This window comes from Erythrolamprus reginae, chromosome 13, assembly GCF_031021105.1.
Source record: "Erythrolamprus reginae isolate rEryReg1 chromosome 13, rEryReg1.hap1, whole genome shotgun sequence".
NCBI classification, from domain to species: Eukaryota; Metazoa; Chordata; class Lepidosauria; order Squamata; family Dipsadidae; genus Erythrolamprus; species Erythrolamprus reginae.
The window spans coordinates 9,921,160-9,940,819 of record NC_091962.1 but is presented as its reverse complement, the minus strand read 5'-3'; the positions used below and the strand labels follow the sequence as shown (position 1 = coordinate 9,940,819).

Here is a 19,660-nt window from a genome sequence, read left to right as displayed (position 1 = left end):
TATACAGTGATCCCCCGGGTATCGCGATCCCGATCATTGCGAATGGGCTAAATCGCGATTTTTCAACCCGGAAGTAAAAACACCATCTGCGCATGCGCGCCCTTTTTTCTATGGCCACGCATGCGTAGATGGCGCCGGGCAGATCAGCTGCTGGGCGGCTTCCCTGGGTCTTCCCCCTCTTGCTGCGGGAGGGCGAGCGGCGGGCATCAGCGAGGAGTTTGCGTGGGCGGCAGGGAAACCACAGCGCCGCTTCCCAGCTGAGTCCTGAAGCCAAACGCGGAAGTTCGCTTCAGGACTCAGCTGGGAAGCGGCGCGAGAGAACGGCGTGGGCGGGCGAAGGGCGGGCGAGCGGCGGGCGCGCGGGCAGGCAGGCGGCGGACAAGCGGCGGGCGGACAAGCGGCGGGCACGGCAGCAGCGAGGAGTTTGCGTGGGCGGCGGGGAAACCCCAATCTTCGGCTCCTCGCTGCCACGGCGAAAAACCGATCATTGCGAGGGGTCCTGGAACGGAACCCTCGCAATAATCGGGGGATCACTGTATACACATTAAAAAAGACATCAAGAGTTTTAACATATGGTTACATCTTCAAATATATTCATGTCTTATAGCACAAGACGATAGATAAAAAGAAAAATACCGGTAAATGAATGAATGAATGAATGAATGAATGAATGAATGAATGAAAGAAAGAAAGGGAAGGGAAATAAGAAGAACGAAACGAAGGAAAGAAAGAGAGGAAAGAGGGAGGGAGGAAAAGAAAGAAAGGAAGAAAGAAAGAAAGAAAGAAAGAAAGAAAGGAAGGAAGGAAGGAAGGAGGGAGGGAGGGAGGGAAGAAGAAAGAAAGGAAGGAAGGCAGTAAAGAGAGGAAAGAGGGAGGGAGAAAAGAAAGAAAAAGAAATAAAGAAAAGGAGGGAGGGAGGAAGGAAAGAAAGAAAGAAAGAAAAAGAAAGAAGGAAGGAAATCTCAAGACTGCCAAAGAAAGCCATTATATTTAAATAACCACACCACTTCACTCCCCCAAGCCCTGATGATGTCACCTAGCCTGGTAATGAAAGGTCAGCAGAAAAACAACCCAGGCCAGAAAATAGCAAGATCAAAAGTAATCAGAAAAACTTACCTGGGGAGTAACGCACTGCAGACAGCTGCTCATTCCCATCCGTGTAGCTGGACAAAACCTGCCGTGTGTCCGTGTCCAGCACCAGCCATCTGAGAGGAATTAAAAGGGTCATTTACAAGTTTGACCTTGCCAAACGTCTCCCCCCACTCCCCAAAATTTTAGCAGCTATGGAAAAAGGTGAAACCCATTCCACCCCAGCTGGCACACATGCACCCTGCAAGGTAGGACAGAGGAACCAAGCTTCTGTCTCCTGCCTTCCTGGTCTTGGAGAAGCTATTCCCAAAACCAACAGGGTCACAGCCAGCCCTGCTGAGTCCCTGGACGGATGGCCAAAGAGGGGAGGGGAGGTAGTTACCGTCCAGTGCTGAGTCCCACAGTGACCACTTTCCCACTGGGGTGGAAATCAGCACATAATCCCGTTTCCTGGGGAGTGGAAAGAGAAAGAGGCGGGTGAGAGAGGGAGAGAGATACACAGAGAGAGAAATGGAGGGACAGAGAAAAAGACAGAGACACAGAGAGAGACAGTGAGAGAGACAGAGATGAGAGACACAGAGAGAGAGAGAGACAGAGAGACACAGAGAGAGACAGAGAGACACAGAGACAGAGAGAGACAGAGACAGAGACAGAGAGACACAGAGAGAGACAGTGAGAGAGACAGAGATGAGAGACACACAGAGAGACACAGAGAGACAGAGACAGAGACAGAGACAGAGAAATGGAGGGACAGAGAAAGAAATAGAGACAGAGAGAGAGACAGTGACAGAGAGACAGATGAGAGACACAGAGAGAGATGGAGAGAGAGATGGAGAGAGAGAGACAGAAAGAGAGAGACAGAAACAGACAAAGAGAGAGACACACACACACACAGTGAGAGATGAGAGAGAGACGGAGAGACAGAAAGAGAGAGAGAGACAGAAACAGACTGAGACTGAGAGAGACAAAGTCAGAGACGGAGAGAGAGAAACAGAAAGAGACAGAGACAGAGACACACACAGTGAGAGAGACAGAGATGAGAGATACAGAGAGAGAGAGAGACGGAGAGAGAGACAGCGTCAGAAAGAGACAGAGATGAGACACACAAACACACACACACACACACACACACATGGAGAGAGACAGAGAGACAGAGAGAGATAGAGATGAGAGAGACAGACAGATAGAGACCCACAGAGAGACAGGGACAGAGAGAGACAGAAAGAGAGACAGACAGAGAGGGAGAGAGAGAGAAGCTGGTAAACTGGTTATTTGTAAAAAAAATATATATAGGATTCTGTCCCTGGGACCAGGCTCTTCCACAGCTTCTAAAAGTGAAGAATGGGTATTTTTCCAAGCTTTCTTTAACGAGATTTATGGACAGGACGGCAATAAGGTTTCAAGAACAGCAGCAGCAAAAATCTTCAGAACTAATCGTATTTTCGCCATGTGCATTACGGTGGAGAGTTGCGCCCGGTTTTCTTTTTTGTGGCAAGGATGTTTAAGCAAATAACAGCGGTCATTAAGTGAAGCGAATTCGACTTCCCCCACTGACTCTGCTTACTGGGAAGTAGTCATAAGGGTGAAGTAGTAGTCGCAAGTCACTATTTTCCAGTTCCGCTGCAAGTGGGCGGCCGCTAAATAAAGGGCGGTGAACCCAGGGCTGCCTGTAACATTTCTTCTCGCCAGGTACAGTACCTCTATGGTGAGGCTCCAAGCCATCATGTGTTCACTACCGTCCCACAGGCAGAGCTGTTTGTCGTAGCCACAAGTCACGAAAAGATTCCGGGAGGGGTGAGTCCCCAGACCCCACAGTTCGTCTGTGTGGCCCTGCAAAGGGAGAGAACTGAGTGGCGGCTGAGAAAGTTTGGCTACTCTTAAAGAAAAGAAGAATTAGGGGTGACTCTACTCTCTCTATATTCTATACTGTTCTATTCTCTATTCTATTCTATTTTCTATTCTATTCTCTTCTATTTCCTATTCTATTCTATTCTATTCCATTCTATTCTGTATTCTATTTATTTTCTATTCTATTCTATTTTATTCTCTATTCTATTCTATTCTCTATTATATTTTCTATTCTATTCTATTATTCTTATTCCTACTCCTACTCTATTCTATTCTATATTTTATTCATATTCTATTCTATTCTATTCTATTCTCTATTCTATTCTCTCTTCTCTTCTACTATTCTATTCTCTATTCTATTCTATTCTATCCTTTTCTATTCTCTATTCTATTATCTTATTCCTATTCCTAATCCTACTATATTATATTCTATATTCTGTTCATATTCTATTCTCTATTCTATTCTACTTTCTATTATATTCTATTCTCTTATTCCTATTCCTACTCCTACTATATTCTATTCTCTATTCTATTCTCTATTCAATTCAATTTTCTATTCTATTTATTCTCTTCTGTTCTCTTCTATTATTCTTATTCCTACTCCTACTCTATTCTATTCTATATTTTATTCATATTCTAGTCTATTCTCTATTCTATTATCTCTTCTCCTGTTCTATTCCCTATTATATTCTATCCTTTTCTATTCTCTATTCTATTCTCCTATTCCTATTCCTAATCCTACTATATTCTATTCTATAGTCTGTTCATATTCTATTCTATTCTATTCTATTCTCTATTCTCTTCTCTTCTCCTATTCTATTCTCTATTCTATTCTAGCCTTTTCTATTCTCTATTCTATTCTAGCCTTTTCTATTCTCTATTCTATTCTATTTTCTATTCTATTCTATTATTCCTATTCCTACTCCTACTCTATTCTATGTTTTATTCCTATACTATTCTATGCCATTCTGTTCTATTCTATTTTTTATTCCTATTCCTATTCCTATTCCTATTCCCATTCCATTCTATAGTTTTCCTATTCCTATTCCGTTCTGTTCCGTTCTGTTCTGTTGTGGGGGGCAGGAAGAAAAAGATGGAGGCCTGACTTTGGGGCGCCTCTGCTCACCTGGATGATGGGTTTGAAGCCCTCGGCCAAACTGCCCCGCAGCAGAGCGTTGCGCGTCGTCCCCACCAAAAGCTCCCCGCTCTCACCCTCCGCGATGGTGCGCACAGCCCCGAATTGCTCTGGTATCTGAGCCGAAGGTTTTAAAAATAATAATAAATAAAAATGAGAATGTGTACAAACATGCAAAACCACGCCCTAAAAAAACCATATCAAATAACAGAATTAAAAAACAAAAATAAAAACATTAAAATGTGTCAAGTTTTGATTGATTTGAACATGTTCAAACATTAGGATGCCAAAAAGTCAAGTGTTTCCATCTTTTTGTCCACCCCCTGTATGTGCTATTGCTATTGCTATCACGTAACAGTGAAGACGCTGTGATGGTCGTAAGTACAAGGAACAGTTGTAAGTCACAATCTTCCATGGCATCGTAACTTTGAACAGTCACTAAAAAATATTTATGAAGTCAAGGACTGGGTGAATAATATTCCTCACTTTGTTCCCCTGGGCTGGACAACCTCAAAGGGCTAACGGCCACCTTTTCCTGAGCCTCCACAAGGCTCTAGTCCTCATGAGCGAGGTGGGAAAAAAATTATGCCACGCCATTTGTGTTGTGGTGCCTCTCCTGAAGTCTGTTCTCCTCCGACCCACTTACCTCCACCTCCTGCAGGACAGTGAGGAGGGGGCTCCACCGAACCAAACGCCGGTCTTTGCCGCCCCCGCTTAAGACCGAACCGTCCCGGCACAGACAGAGGCAGAAAATGCTTCCTTCGTGAGCGTGGGTTTGCTTGCTGATCTGATAGGTCTCTAGCAAAGAGGAAAAATGGGTCCACAATTGCAATCCCAAGGTCCATTTTCCCCCATACGGATCGTTGTAACCCGCCAGTAGCGGATCCCGACCGAGATGAGGCCGATGAGGTGATGCGCAAGTAGCCTGTGTAGATGACACCTGGGTCGGACAGGAGGGAGGTTTGGCAAGGACTTGGTACCAAAGGCAGAGGTTCAGCCAAGGCCTTCAGAACCGCCAGCAGCTCACAGCAATAATGAGGAAGAAGAGTAGGAGCCTATTCTTAATGCACGAGTACGCAGAGCTGCCAAGAGGCAGGAATGGCTACTCAGGAGGAGGTCTCCTCGCGAGTAGGCTTAAGTCCTACTTAAGGAATTATAATGGAGATGGAAACCAAGTTTGCATTGGTTGCTGATCAGTTTCCGGTCACAATTCAAAGTGTTGGTTATGACCTATAAAGCCCTTCATGGCACCGGGCCAGATTATCTCAGGGACCGCCTTCTGCCGCACGAATCCCAGCGACCAGCTAGGTCCCACAGAGTGGGCCTTCTCCGGGTCCCGTCAACTAAACAATGTCGTTTGGTGGGGCCCAGAGGAAGAGCCTTCTCTGTGGCAGCCCCAGCCCTCTGGAACCAACTCCCCCCAGAGATTAGAATAGCCCCCACTCTCCTCGCCTTTCGTAAGCTCCTCAAAACCCACCTCTGCCGTCAGGCATGGGGGAACTAAGATATTCTTTCCCCCTAGGCTTCTACAATTTATACATGGTATGTTTGTATGTATGATTGGTTTTATAACAAGGGTTTTTAGCGGTTTTAGTATTGGATTTTTACATTCTGTTTTTATTGCTGTTGTTAGCCGCCCCGAGTCCACGTAGAGGGGCGGCATACAAATCCAATCAATCAATCAATCAATCAATCAATCAATCAATAAACAAACAAACAAACAACTCTGCAGGAAACAAATCATTTGATAATTTGTTCATTCGTGTTCCTCTTGTTTGGAAAACCTCTGCTCGACTTATCTACTTTGGCTTCCGTTTTGTGGACTGATTCCAGGCATCTTGCCAAACTCCGTAAGCGTCCTGTGATATCCTACCTGTCAATGACTACTTCAGCTTCAACCGCAATAACACAAGAGCATGCAGCAGGTTCAAATTTAATATTAACCGCTCCAAACTTTACTGTAAAAAATATGACGTCGGCAACCGAGTTGTCGAAGCGTGGAACTCATTACCTGACTCAGTTAGTAACAACCCCTAACCCCCAACATTTTTCCCTTAGATTATCCACGATTGACCTCTCCAGGTTCCTAAGAGGTCAGTAAGGGGCGTGCATAAATGCACCGGTGTGGCTTTCGTCCCCTGTCCAATTGTTTCTCCTTATCTCATTTACCTTTTCTTCCTTTCATATATCTTCTCCTCTCTTTTTATATCTTTTATTAATATTGCTTCTTCATTGCTTATCTGACCCCTATGACAATCATTAAGTGTCGTACCACATGATTCTTGACAAATGTATATTTTCTTTTATGTACGCTGAGGGCATATGCACCAAGACAAATTCCTTGTGTGTCCAATCACACTTGGCCAATAAAATTCTATTCTATTCTATTCTATTTTCTTCTATCCTTTTATTTCTATATATTATTACATGTCTTTTCTCTTCAATGTGTATTGTGTATTGGACAAAATAAATACATAAATAAATAAAATAATTCCTTATCTTTGCTATCTGACTTTATGGACTTATGCCAGCTGTTGATGCCGTATAATGAACAGCTGTTTTTAAGATTTATTTACCGATTTAAGATTTATTTGTGCGTGAAGGCTACTAAGCCAGTTTTTTAGTAGTGGTTAATCAATTAAATAAAGGTTTGAACAACTGAGTGTGTGTGGCGTTTTCTCTGATCCGTAGCTGGGGCATGTTGTGGTTCAGCCTGAGGCTGCTCAGGGACCGGCTGCGTCTCTGCTGGCTCCATGCCCGGAGGAGGATAACAGCGCAGAGGAGGGGGCTGAACAGTCGGACGGGGGAGAGGAGAGTCAGGAATGGGATGAAGGAGAACAGCATGAGAGCCCCGGGGGGGGGGGGGGCTCTCCCCAGCCAGTAGCTTGGAGTCATTAGGTGATGACGCACAAGCTGTCATTGACATGAGACAGAGACGTTCAGAGCAACGAAAGGAGCAGTTAAAGAAGTATTATCACCATTGAATTAGAAACAGCTGGGTTTGGGTGTGGTCCTCATCAGCAGGGTTTAAAAGGCAGGCAAGGCCTTGAAGCCATGTGGAGTGTTATCAATTGGAGTTGCGGTGACCTGTTTTGATTCTCAGCGTCTCTGATCTTGGCTTGTGGCCTAGCAGTCTGGAAGACTCGTGGGAGGCGTATGTTTGCTATCTACAGCTTCGTCTTGGCAGCAAGAATCTGGTATTGCTTCATGGACTATTCCCTTCGTGTATATATTTGAAGTTCCAGCGTTTTTCCTGTTTGTAAGGACATTTTCTGTTACCTGTGTTTTCCTTGAATTATATAAACTGCCTTTGCCTTTTACCAGTGTGTCTGGATTCTCTTTTGGGGTTGGTATTGGCTTCTGGAGTGACCCAGACAGAACTGGGCAGAACACGGACGAACGTCTCGGCCTTTCCCCTCTTACCTTTCGCCCCCTTGCCCAAGGTGCGAATGTCGGCCGCTGCCCTGGCCCAGGTGAGGATGCTGCCTTCGGAATCTCCGGTGAGGACATCCCCATTGGCGTCGAACACAAAGCACTGGATAAATTTGGGTTTCTTGTATTTCTAGGAAGGGAAAACGAGGGAGGAGGTTGGTACCACATGAATGGGCGAGTCGAACGGATCACCCAAGGAGCCAGTTTGGACACGCGGTTTAAGGCGCTAAGCTAGAAACTAGGGGACGGTGAACTCTAGTCCCACCTTAGGCAGGAAAGATGATTGGATGACTCTGGGCCAATCAGCAAGAGACGGTGAGTTCCAGTCCTACTTTAAACAGGAAAGCCGACTAGGTGACTTTGGACCGATTGCCAGGAGACGGTGAGTTCTAGTCCTGCCTTAAAAAGGAAATCTGGCTGGGGGACTTTGGGCCAATCACCAGGGAGACAGTGAATTCTAGTACCACCTTAGGCAGGAAAGCTGTCTGAGTGAATTTAAGCCAGTCACCAAGATACTGTGAATTCTAGTTCCAGCTTAAGCGTGAAAGCTGGCTGGGTGACTTTGCCCAATTCACAGGGGATGGTGAATTCTAGTTCCACAAAATCTGTCTGTCTGTCATATCTATCTATCTATCTATCTATCTATCTATCTATCTATCTATCTATCTATCTCTACATCATCTATCTATCTATCTATCTATCTCTACATCATCTATCTATCTATCTATCTATCTATCTATCTATCTAATCTATCTCTACATCATCTATCTATCTATCTATCTATCTAATCTATCTCTACATCTATCTATCTATCTATCTATCTATCTAATCTATCTATCTATCTCTACATCATCTATCTATCTATCTATCTCTACATCATCTATCTATCTATCTATCTATCTATCTAATCTATCTCTACATCATCTATCTATCTATTTATCTATCTATCTATCTATCTATCTCTACATCATCCATCCATCTATCTATCTATCTATCTATCTATCCTATCTACATCATCTATCTATCTATCTATCTATCTATCTATCTATCTATCTATCTCTACATCATCTATCTATCTATCTATCTGTCTGTCTGTCTGTCTGTCTATCTATCTAATCTATCTCTACATCATCTATCTATCTATCTATCTATCTATCTATCTATCTATCTATCTATCTATCATCTATCTATCTACAGTATCTATCTATCTATCTATCTATCTATCTATCCATCTTCTATCTATCTATCTATCTATCTATCTATCTCTACATCATCTATCTATCTATCTATCTTCTATCTATCTATCTATCTATCTATCTATCTATCTATCTATCTATCTATCTATCTATCTATCTATCTATCTAATATAATCTATCACAAGATTCCTTTACCCCAAAGATTCCCTGCTTCTTGGTCAAGCTGCTTCCCACCCAGGTCCAGAAATACACGTGAGATTTGCCAGCCGTGATGATGTTGCTACTGTCTTGGGGATTAAACTCCACCATCAGGACGGATTCGTTGGTGCTCTGGATAGGAAAAGAAAGAGCCAAATAAAAACAACAACCCCTCTCAGGCGATGGGATCCACCAGGATTCATTCACATGTGTGCAACGGATCCCACAGGGTCAAAAACCCCAATTCGCGTGTGCAGCCGCCGTGTCTGCAAATACAGGCCGTCCTCAGTTTACAGCCACAATTGAGCCCAAAATTTCTACTGCAAAGTGAGATAGTTCTTAAGGGGGTTTTGTCCCAATTTACGACCATTCTTGCCATCTCGGTTGTTAAGTTACTGACACGGTCGTTCAGAATCTGGGTTCCCCCTTGACCTTACTGGGTCATATACCCTTCCATCCCATAATGCTCCTCCCACTTTAAACAAACCTCCCTTATGAAAACCAGGTTGCAACGCCTTGGTCTCTTCAGCCTTGAGAGACGGCGTTGAAGGGGTGACTTGATCGAAGTGTATAAAATCATTCATGGGATAGAAAAGGTGGATAGAGAAAAGTTATTTTCTCTTATCACACAATACCAGGTCGAGGGGACCTTCTCTAAAGCTCACAGGTAAGAAAGTGAGGACAAATCAAGGGAAATATTTCTTCACCCAGAGGGTCCTTGGTTGATGGAATTCCCTCCCAGAAGAGGTCGTGACAGCTGTCAGCCTGGTTAGCTTCAAGGCAGGATTAGACAGATTCATGGATGCCAAGTGTATCATAGATAGTTATTGAAACGGATCTCCAAGTGCCGCCTCTATGTTGGTTGAGGCAGGCATGGTTCCCTTGAGTACCATTTGTTGGGGGTCAAGGGAAAGGGAGGGTCTTCCCTTCTCTTTCTGCTCCAGATCCCCATGGACAATTGGTGGGCCACTGTGGGACACAGAATGCTGGACTCGATGGGCTTTGGCCTGGTTCAGCATGGCTCTTCTTAACGTTCTTATATTACATAGAAACATAGAAGTCTGACGGCAGAAAAAGACCTCATGGTCCATCTAGTCTGCCCTTATACTATTTCCTGTATTTTATCTTACAATGGATATATGTTTATCCCAGGCATGTTTAATATTCAGTTACTGTGGATTTACCAACCACGTCTGCTGGAAGTTTGTTTCAAGGATCTACTACTCTTTCAGTAAAATAATATTTTCTCATGTTGCTTTTGATCTTTCCCCCAACTAACTTCAGATTGTGTCCCCTTGTTCTTGTGTTCACTTTCCTATTAAAAACACTTCTCTCCTGGACCTTATTTAACCCTTTGACATATTTAAATGTTTCGATCATGTCCCCCCTTTTCCTTCTTTTCCTTAAACAAATGTTCTTAAACAAACATCTGCAGGATCCCTGCATGCCACATCTGGCTCCTTCCACTTCTCACCTTGATTTCGGCTTGTTTGGTGCCCCGGACGCAATCCCACACGGAGAGCATGTGTTCGTTGGATTCGTCGATCACACACAGGTAGGCCCCCTCGTCCTGGATGGGGGGGGGCAAAAATTGCAGGTCAGGGTGGGACGGTGTGAGAGAAAGACCTTGGGGGATGGACGAAACAATGCCCTCGAAGGGACAGCTGGATAATAGACAGCTGAGCCCACAGCTGCATAAGGGACGGAGAAAAGGGCTCAGGAGGAACCCTTCATAGTTTCTGCTAGTACAGGGTACATGGTTGTTAGGGGTTGCCATTGTAAACTGCATATTGTACACTGTACCAAACTTGTACTGTCACTTTAAACGTTACAGTTATTTATGTTACTTAAAGAGTTAACTTGTACTCGAAGAGTTAATATTCAAGGCTGCTTCGTCACTTCCTCATTGAAGCTATAAAAGCTCATTATTTATTTTATTTATTTATTTATTTTGTCCAATACACAATGAGGGTTTTAGTGAGTATATATCAATATACACATAGTAAAATACATGATGAAGGGTATAGAGGAGATACTCATAGTAAAATATATCTAAGAAATAATAGAAAAGAAGATATAGGAATAGAATATATCAATGAAAGAATAGAAGAAGAGATATAGGAGATATAGGAGAGTAATAGGACAGGGGACGGAAGGCACTCTAGTGCACTTGTACTCGCCCCTTAATGACCTCTAAGGAATCTGGATAGGTCAAGCGTAGATAATCTAAGAGTAAAGTGTTGGGGGTTTGGGGATGACACTATGAAGTCCGGTAATGAGTTCCACGCTTCGACAACTCGGTTACTGAAGTCATATTTTTTACAGTCAAGTTTGGAGCGGTTAATATCAAGTTTAAATCTGTTGTGTGCTCTTGTGTTGTTGTGGTTGAAGCTGAAGTAGTCGCCGACAGGCAGGACGTTGCAGCATATGATCTTGTAGGCAATACTTAGATCTTGTTTAAGGCGTCTTAGTTCTAAACTTTCTAGGCCCAGGATTGAAAGTCTAGTCTCGTAGGGTATTCTATTTCGAGTGGAGGAGTGATTATTATTATTATTATCATTATCATTATCATTATCATTATTATTATTATTATTATTATTATTATTATTATTATTATTATTCTGCTCGGTCATTTCCTTTTTCACTTTTGCCTGAGAGATGGGGGAGTTGTGTTTAAGCTTCGTGCTTTTATAGGCTTCGCGCTTATTATCTATATTGTATTTTAGCTTTGTTCTTATTATCTATACAGTGATACCTTGTCTTACAAACTTAATTGGTTCCGGGACAAGGTTCTTAAGGTGACAAGCTTGTAAGACGAAACAATGTTTCCCATAGGAATCAATGGAAAAGCGATTAATGCGTGCAAGCCCAAAATTCACCCCTTTTGCCATGCCCGTTTTTGCGCTGCTGGGATTCCCCTGAGGCTCCCCTTCATGGGAAACCCCACCTCCACACTTCCGTTCCCAGCGAAGCGCCTGTTTTTGCGTTGCTGGGATTCCCCTGCAACATCACAAAAACACAGAAGTCCGTAGGTGGGGTTTCCCATGGAGGGGAGCCTCAGGGGATTCCCAGCAGCGCAAAAACGGGCGCTTCGCTGGCAACGGAAGTCCGGAGGCGGGGCATCTCAGTGGCGGCGGTAGGTTTGTAAGGTGAAAATAGTTTGTAAGAAGAGGCAAAAAAATCTTAAACTCCGGGTTTGTATCTCGAAAAGTTTGTATGACGAGGCGTTTGTAAGATGAGATATCACTATATTGTATTTTGCTTTGTGCTAATCTTGTAATTGCTCAGTGCGTATCATCCTGTATTTGCTTCATGCTTATTCTGGATTGTTTATATTTTGTTTATATGTAAATAATACTTATTTAACTAAGTCTGTGTCTTGGCTTTATCACACATCCACGCTGTGTTAAAAATTCTCTGCTCGGTGTTGTCGAAGGTTTCATAGCCTAACTGAGACGAGCCAACAGTTTCCCAGGATGTAAAGGAGGAAGACAGGGAGAAGAGGTCTCGTCCAGGGAACGGTCAGATAACAGACAGCTGAGCCCTCAGCTGTAAAATGGACAGGTTCAGAAGGGACCTTCCCTAGTTTTTCAGGCTATCAAGGAGATGGCTGTAACAGTATGTGAGAAAGACCTCGAGGGATGGATGAAGAGACGCCATTGAAGGCAGATAAGGCTGAGTCCTTTGGGATTCGGCAGCATAGAAGTCAAATAAATAAATACCAGAATATCTCCAGGACCGCCTTCTGCCGCACGAATCCCAGCGACCGATTAGGTCCCACAGAGTTGGCCTTCTCCGGGTTCCGTCAACTAAACAATGGGACCCAGGGAGGTAGAGCCTTCTCTGTGGCGGCCCCGGCCCTCTGGAATCAACTCCCCCCAGAGATTAGGACTTCCCCCACCCTCCTTGCCTTTCAAAAGCTCCTGAAGACCCACCAATGTCGCCAGGCATGGGGAAATTTAATATACCCCTAGCTACTATGTTTTATGTATGGTCTGTTAGGTTGTGTGATTGTTTTTCTTTTTTTATAATAAGGGTTTTAAATTGCTTTTAAAATTAGATTTGTACTCGTATTGTTGTTGTGAGCCGCTCCGAGTCCTTGGCATACAAATCTAATAAATAATAATAACAACAACAACAATAATAATAATAATAATAATAATAATTATTATTATTATTATTATTATTGGTCCCACAGAGGTGGCCTTCTTTGGGTCCTGTCGGCTAAACAATGCCATCTGGCGGGACCCAGGGGAAGAGCCTTCTCTGTGGCGGTCCCGACCCTCTGGAACCAGTTTCCCCCAGAAATCAGAATTGCCCCCACCCTCCTCGCCTTGCGTAAGCTACTTAAAACCCACCTCTGTCGTCAGGCATGGGGGAATTGAGATATTCCTTTCCTCCTAGGCCTATACAATTTATGCCTGGTATGTTTGTGTGTATGTTTGGCTTTTAATAAGTTTTTTAAAAAATTATTTTAAATATTAGATTTGTCACATGCTGTTTTTATTATTGTTGTTAGCTGCCCCGAGTCTACGGAGAGGGGCGGCATAGAAATCTAATAAATAAATAAATATCATCATCATCATCATCAAACAAACAAACAAACAAATGTGAGATGGGGCGAAGAGATGCTGCCAAGGGTGCAAGCCAACACTGCAAGCCAGACTGAGATGTTTTGCAAAAGGGCATTGGGGAAAAATCCCTTTTTAAGCAGGGAAACTTAAGCACTTACCGCCCTGGAGAAGGCCAGGGACCCCACGCCTCTCTCAAAGCTGCCCAGACCGATTTGCTGCAGGGTCAGAAGTGTGACGGAGTCCCAGATGTGAACGAAGGGCTGCAGGGGCTGCAGGAAAAGACCCCCCCACGCACCCCAAAAATAAACCCATGTCAGCATTTTCGAGCATCAAAAAGAGCATCTATAGCAGGTTTCTGACTCGCAACCATTATTTTTGTGACTGCTCAAAGTTAGAACGGCACTCCCCCCCCCCCAAAAAAAGGGCACTTACACACTTATGACCACATTTTTTTTAAAAAAAGAGCTGTAGGTAATCCTGGTTTAGTGACCAAAATTGAGAGCAGCAACAAAACAGTCACTAAATGAAGTAAGGCTAAGTAAATATCCTCCCATTCCTCCCTCCCTCCTCCTTCCTTCCTTCCTTCCTTCCTTCCTATCTACTATCTATCTATCTATCTAATCTATCTATCTATCTATCTATCATCTATTTATCTATCTATCTATCTATCTATCTCTAAATCATCTATCTATCTATCTATCTATCTATCTATCATCTCTCTCTCTCTTATCTATCTATCTATCTATCTATCTATCTATCATCTCTCTATCTATCTCTCTATCTATCATCTCTCTCTCTCTCTTATCTATCTATCATCTCTCTCTCTATTTATTGATCTATCTATCTATCTATCTATCTGTCTGTCTGTCTGTCTGTCTATCTATATCTATCTATCTATCTATCTATCTATCTATCTATCTATCTATCTATCTATCTTTCCCCTCTTTGATATATATATATATATATATATATATATATATATATATATATATATATATATTACCACATGGTTAATCTCATTAACGTTCATTATGTATTGACAAAATAAAATAAATAAATAAATAAATAAATAAATAAATATAATTTCCCTCTGACTTTCCTTCGCTTTGCAGACTTGCAATGGATGCCAGTAGGAAACCTGGGATTAAAACTGGTTTTTCATCCCCATTGTAACTGCAAACAGTCAGTAAATGAGGACTAGCTAAAGTATTCCTGATTGTGCTTCTTGTCTGGAGCACCTCAGAGGGCTAACGGTCAGTGGGGTTACCTTGCCATCTTTCTCCACTCCGGCCATCTGCCCCGAAGCCACACGGATTCCGTCAGGATGCACTGCAAGGCTACAAGAAATGTACAGAATTTGTCTGGGGGGGTCCCTTGTAAACCTTTTTTCCCGATTCTATCTGCCATCACTTCCCTTCTGAAGGAGAAACCAGGAGACGGTAAGTTCTAGTCTTGCCTTAGGCATGGAAGCCAGCTGGGTGACTTTGGGCCAATCACCAGGAGCCTGGGAGTTCTAGCTCCTCATTAGGTATGAAAGTTAGCTGGGTGATGTTAGGCCAATCACTAGGAACCTGGGAGTTCTAGCTCCTCATTCGGCAAGGAAGCCAGCTGTGTGACTTTGGGCCAATCATCATAAACCTGGGAGTTCTAGTTATTCATTAGGCATGAATGCCAGCTTCGTAACTTGGCCAATCACCAGGAGACTGTGAGTTCTAGCTCCTCATTAGGTATGAAAGTTAGCTGGGTGATGTTAGGCCAATCACTAGGAACCTGGGAGTTCTAGCTCCTCATTCAGCATGGAAGCCAGCTGTGTGACTTTGGGCCTATCGTCATAAGCCTGGGAGTTCTAGTTTCTCATTAGGCATGAATGCCAGCTTCGTAACTTGGCCAATCACCAGGAGCCTGGGAGTTCTAGTTCCTCATTAGGTATGAAAGTTAGCTGGGTGATGTTGGGCCAATCACTAGGAACCTGGGAATTCTAGCTCCTCATTAGGTATGAAAGTTAGTTGGGTGATGGTAGGCCAATCACTAGGAACCTGGAAGTTCTAGCTCCTCATTCGGCAAGGAAGCCAGCTGTGTGACTTTGGGCCAATCGTCATGAGCCTGGGTGTTCTAGTTCCTCATTAGGCATGAAAGCCAGCTTCCTAACTTGGCCAACCACCAGGATCCTGGGAGTTCTAGTCCCGCCTTAGGAAAGTTGACTGGGGTGACTGGGGCGCTAACCTCACCCACTCACCAGCGCACACAGTCAGTGTGGCGAAGGTAGTGGCGCTGGGTGCGCCGCTGGACGTGATAAAGCACCACCACGCAGGCAATGAAGTACACCAACTCCCCGGAATTTAAGATGTAGAGGTTGGCACGGCAATCGCGTCCCCGGTAACCGTAGCTGGAGTGGTGTTAAGAGAAAGATCAAAAGCAACATGAGAAAATATTATTTTACTGAAAGAGTAGTAGATCCTTGGAACAAACTTCCAGCAGACATGGTTGGTAAATCCACAGTAACTGAATTTAAACATGCCTGGGATGAACATAGATCCATTGTAAGATAAAATACAGGAAATAGTATAAGGGCAGACTAGATGGACCATGAGGTCTTCTTCTGCCGTCAGCCTTCTATGTTTCTATGTTTCTAAGAGCGTGAGGACTCTTTTTAGATGGGTTTGAGCACCACCTTGGCCGTTTCAAGCTGTTGGGACTTCAGTTCCCAGAATTCCACTGCCAGCACGGAATTCTGGGAGTTGAAGTCCAGATATAGGCAGTCTTCCAGGTATGACCATAACGGAGCTTTCCCAGTCGTAACAATTGTGAAATGGGTCAGTCAGCTTTACGCGGTCCTCAATTCCCTATTTTATGACATTTGGGTGGCAGTTCTTAAACTAGTCATAAGGTGAGGACTACAGTGGCACCTCTACTTAAGAACGCCTCTACTTAAGAACCTTTTTAGATAAGAACCCGATGTTCAAGATTTTGATATATTTATTGTTATTAACTATTATTGATTATATTTATTGATATATAGATTTTTTTGCCTCTTCTTAAGAACCATTTTCTACTTAAGAACCCGAGTCCGGAAAAGTTTCACGGGAAATTTGAGAGCGGCACAAAGGCCCGGTCAGTTTCCTGCCATTTCCCCTGGGTTTCTCTCTCTGGTGCAGTGTATGGGAGGCAGCCTCGTGCCGGGTATATGGAAAGCACGTGCTACTCCATACCACCTGAGTCCCTGGTTTTTTTTTAAGCCTTAAAGTTTTGGATTTTTTTGATACCCCTCCCCTTCCCTTCTTCCTTCGGCAGCAACTGTCCATCCTCCTCTTCCTCCTCCTCCCACCCAAATTCCGAGCTTTTATTTCTTTCCTAACAGGTTTGCACGCATTATTTGCTTTTACATTGATTCCTATGGGAAAAATTGCTTCTACTTACAAACGTTTCTACTTAAGAACCTGGTCACGGAACGAATTAAGTTCTTAAGTAGAGGGACCACCGTACTTGAAGCTTAAAGCCATACAGGTTGAGAAACCCCACTTTGAGGGAAGGGTAAGGATGTCTGAAAACCGTGTGCCGGTGAAGGATACACCCAGTCCAGTTGCAGTTTCTGAGTTGGCAGCTCCATGCGCAGGTCCTCATAGTTATGGAAGTCGGAAGGGATGTACATGGTGATGGGACGCCCACGCAGAAACATCTTGATGGAAAGTCCTTCTGAAGGGAGGGAGGGTGGAAATAATAATAATAATGATGATGATGATGATGTCATGTTCCATGTATCATGTATGAAATGATAATAACAGCAATAATAGTAATAATAGCAATAATAATAATAATAATAATAATAGTAATATTTATTTATGTATTTATGTATGTATGTATGTATGTATGTATGTATTCATTCATTCATTCATTCATTCATTCGTCCAATACATAAATACATAGGAAGAAAATAGACATGTGATAATATAAAAGAGTATATTATATTATATATATTATAAAAGGTGAACTTAGAGGAGAGGATATATGAAAGGAAGAGAATATATAAGATAGGTGAAAGAAAGGAAAGACAATTGGACAGGGGACGAAGGGCACACCAGTGCACTTATGTACTGTAGTAATAATAATAATAATAATTATTATTATTATTATTACTATTATTATTATTATGGTAGTAATAATAATAATAATAATAATAATAATAATAATAGTAATCGTAATAATAATTATTTTATTTTATTTTATTCGATTTTTTTATGCCGCCCTTCTCCTTAGACTCAGGGCGGCTTACAACATACAGTGGTATCTCTACTTAAGAACGCCTCTACTTAAGAACTTTTCTAGATAAGAACCGGGTGTTCAAGATTTTTTTGCCTCTTCTTAAGAACCATTTTCTACTTAAGAATCAGAACCTGGAAAAATTTCCAAGGAAATTTGAGAGCGGCACGAAAGCCCGGCCGGTGTCCTGCCATTCCCCCTTTAATCCCGGCCATCTCGGGTTTTTCTGGGCTACCAGAGGAGCCTTTCGGTGGCGCTTAAGGAGGCTTTGGCAGTCCAGAGCAAACGAAGCATTTTCTTTTCTCTGGGCGCTTGGATAGGGAATAAACCTCTGCCAGTGCCCAGAGAAAAGAAACGCTCCCTTCGCTCTGGGCAGCCGAGGAGTCACTACAGCGAAGGAAAGGGGAGCCCTTCAGCATGGGAAGGAAGGGGAAGCAGGTAGCAGCAGCAGCAGCCAGTGCATGGGAGGCAGTGCATGGGAGGCAGCCTCGCGCCGGGTGTATCAAAGTTAGCTTAAATAAAGCAGGAGAATTGTCCCCAGGTGATGGGGCCGCAACTCAACTGGCAAAAAACTAAGAAGTAAAGTAAAATTAAAGGTGAAAGTAAACTAAAGTGTAAAGTACAACGTGATGTGTAGTAAAATAAAACAAAGTAAAATGAATAATTTAAATATAAAGCAAGGTAAATTAAAATAGAACGAAGCAAAGTAAAATATCGTTGTTGATGTATAAGGTGACATGGAACGATAAAATGAAATAGAATAAAATAAAATAAATAATAAAATGAAATATTTCTTTTATGTAAGAAAATAACACGTGGGAAAGATGGCAAAGTTGATTCTTCCTTTCTATCAACAGTCCTCGACTTACAACCATCCGGCCATCTGGAATTTTATGACAGTTTTTGCAGTGGTCATTAAGTGACCCCCACGGTCATTAAGCAAACTTCTTACTGGGCATTGCTTGCTGGCAAATGCTACTCTCTGACCAGGAATGATGTCAATAGCAGTCGTATGTTGAGGAACACCTTACCAGACCCCGCAAGAGATGTCCGACTATCTCCCGCCCACCCCTAATTAAACTCACTCCTCAATAACTAGCCAGTCACTCCTTTTGGAAGATCCTCACCTAGGTTATAGTTCAAACGCCGAGAACCTGTTGGTCCTGCAAGGAAGAATAGAAAGAGATGAGTTGGCTTTTCCTCAGCATAAATTATTATTATTATAGAATAGAATAGAATAGAATAGAATAGAATTTTTATTGGCCAAGTGTGATTGGACATACAAGGAATTTGTCTTGGTGCATATGCTCTCAACGTACATAAAATAAAATATACATTTGTCAAGAATCATGTGATACAACACTTAATGATTGTCATAGGGGTCAAATAAGCAATGAAGAAGCAATATTAATAAAAATCTTAGGATATACGCAACAAGTGACAGTCATACAGTCAACATGGGAGGAAATGGGTGATAGGAATGATGAGAAAAACTAGTAGAATAGAAGTGCAGATTTAGTAGAAAGTCTGACAGTGTTGAGGGAATTATTTGTTTAGTAGAGTGATGGCGTTCGGGAAAAAACTGTTCTTGTGTCTAGTTGTCTTGGTGGGCAGTACTCTGTAGCGACGTTTTGAGGGTAGGAGTTGAAACAATTTGTGTCCAGGATGCAAGGGGTCAGTAAATATTTTACCCGCCCTCTTTTTGACTCGTGCAGTATACAGGTCCTCAATGGAAGGCAGATTGACAGCAATTGTTTTTTCTGCAATTCTGATTATCCTCTGAAGTCTGTGTCGGTCCTGTTGGGTTGCAGCACCAAACCAGACAGTTATAGAGGTGCAGATGACAGACTCAATGATTCCTCTGTAGAACTGAATCAGCAGCTCCTTGGGCAGTTTGAGCTTCCTGAGCTGGCGCAGAAAGAACATTCTTT

The 19,660-nt window shown here is 42.9% G+C and overlaps 1 protein-coding gene across 2 annotated transcripts in view; it reads right to left on the bottom strand.

The window, feature by feature from the left end:
- EML3 (EMAP like 3) overlaps positions 1 to 19,660 on the bottom strand; it is a 59,118-nt gene that overhangs the window by 6,342 nt on the left and 33,116 nt on the right. For both annotated transcript variants that reach the window (XM_070766163.1, XM_070766162.1), the window contains exons 7-19: positions 18,857 to 18,892; positions 17,042 to 17,165; positions 15,709 to 15,858; positions 14,740 to 14,809; positions 13,631 to 13,741; positions 10,373 to 10,468; positions 8,896 to 9,030; positions 7,496 to 7,634; positions 4,719 to 4,870; positions 4,064 to 4,189; positions 2,788 to 2,919; positions 1,472 to 1,539; positions 1,117 to 1,205 (exon numbers count right to left, since the gene is read on the bottom strand). In XM_070766163.1, coding sequence (XP_070622264.1) covers positions 1,117 to 1,205; positions 1,472 to 1,539; positions 2,788 to 2,919; positions 4,064 to 4,189; positions 4,719 to 4,870; positions 7,496 to 7,634; positions 8,896 to 9,030; positions 10,373 to 10,468; positions 13,631 to 13,741; positions 14,740 to 14,809; positions 15,709 to 15,858; positions 17,042 to 17,165; positions 18,857 to 18,892 — 1,428 coding nt within the window. The remainder of the gene's footprint in view (positions 1 to 1,116; positions 1,206 to 1,471; positions 1,540 to 2,787; positions 2,920 to 4,063; positions 4,190 to 4,718; positions 4,871 to 7,495; positions 7,635 to 8,895; positions 9,031 to 10,372; positions 10,469 to 13,630; positions 13,742 to 14,739; positions 14,810 to 15,708; positions 15,859 to 17,041; positions 17,166 to 18,856; positions 18,893 to 19,660) is intronic.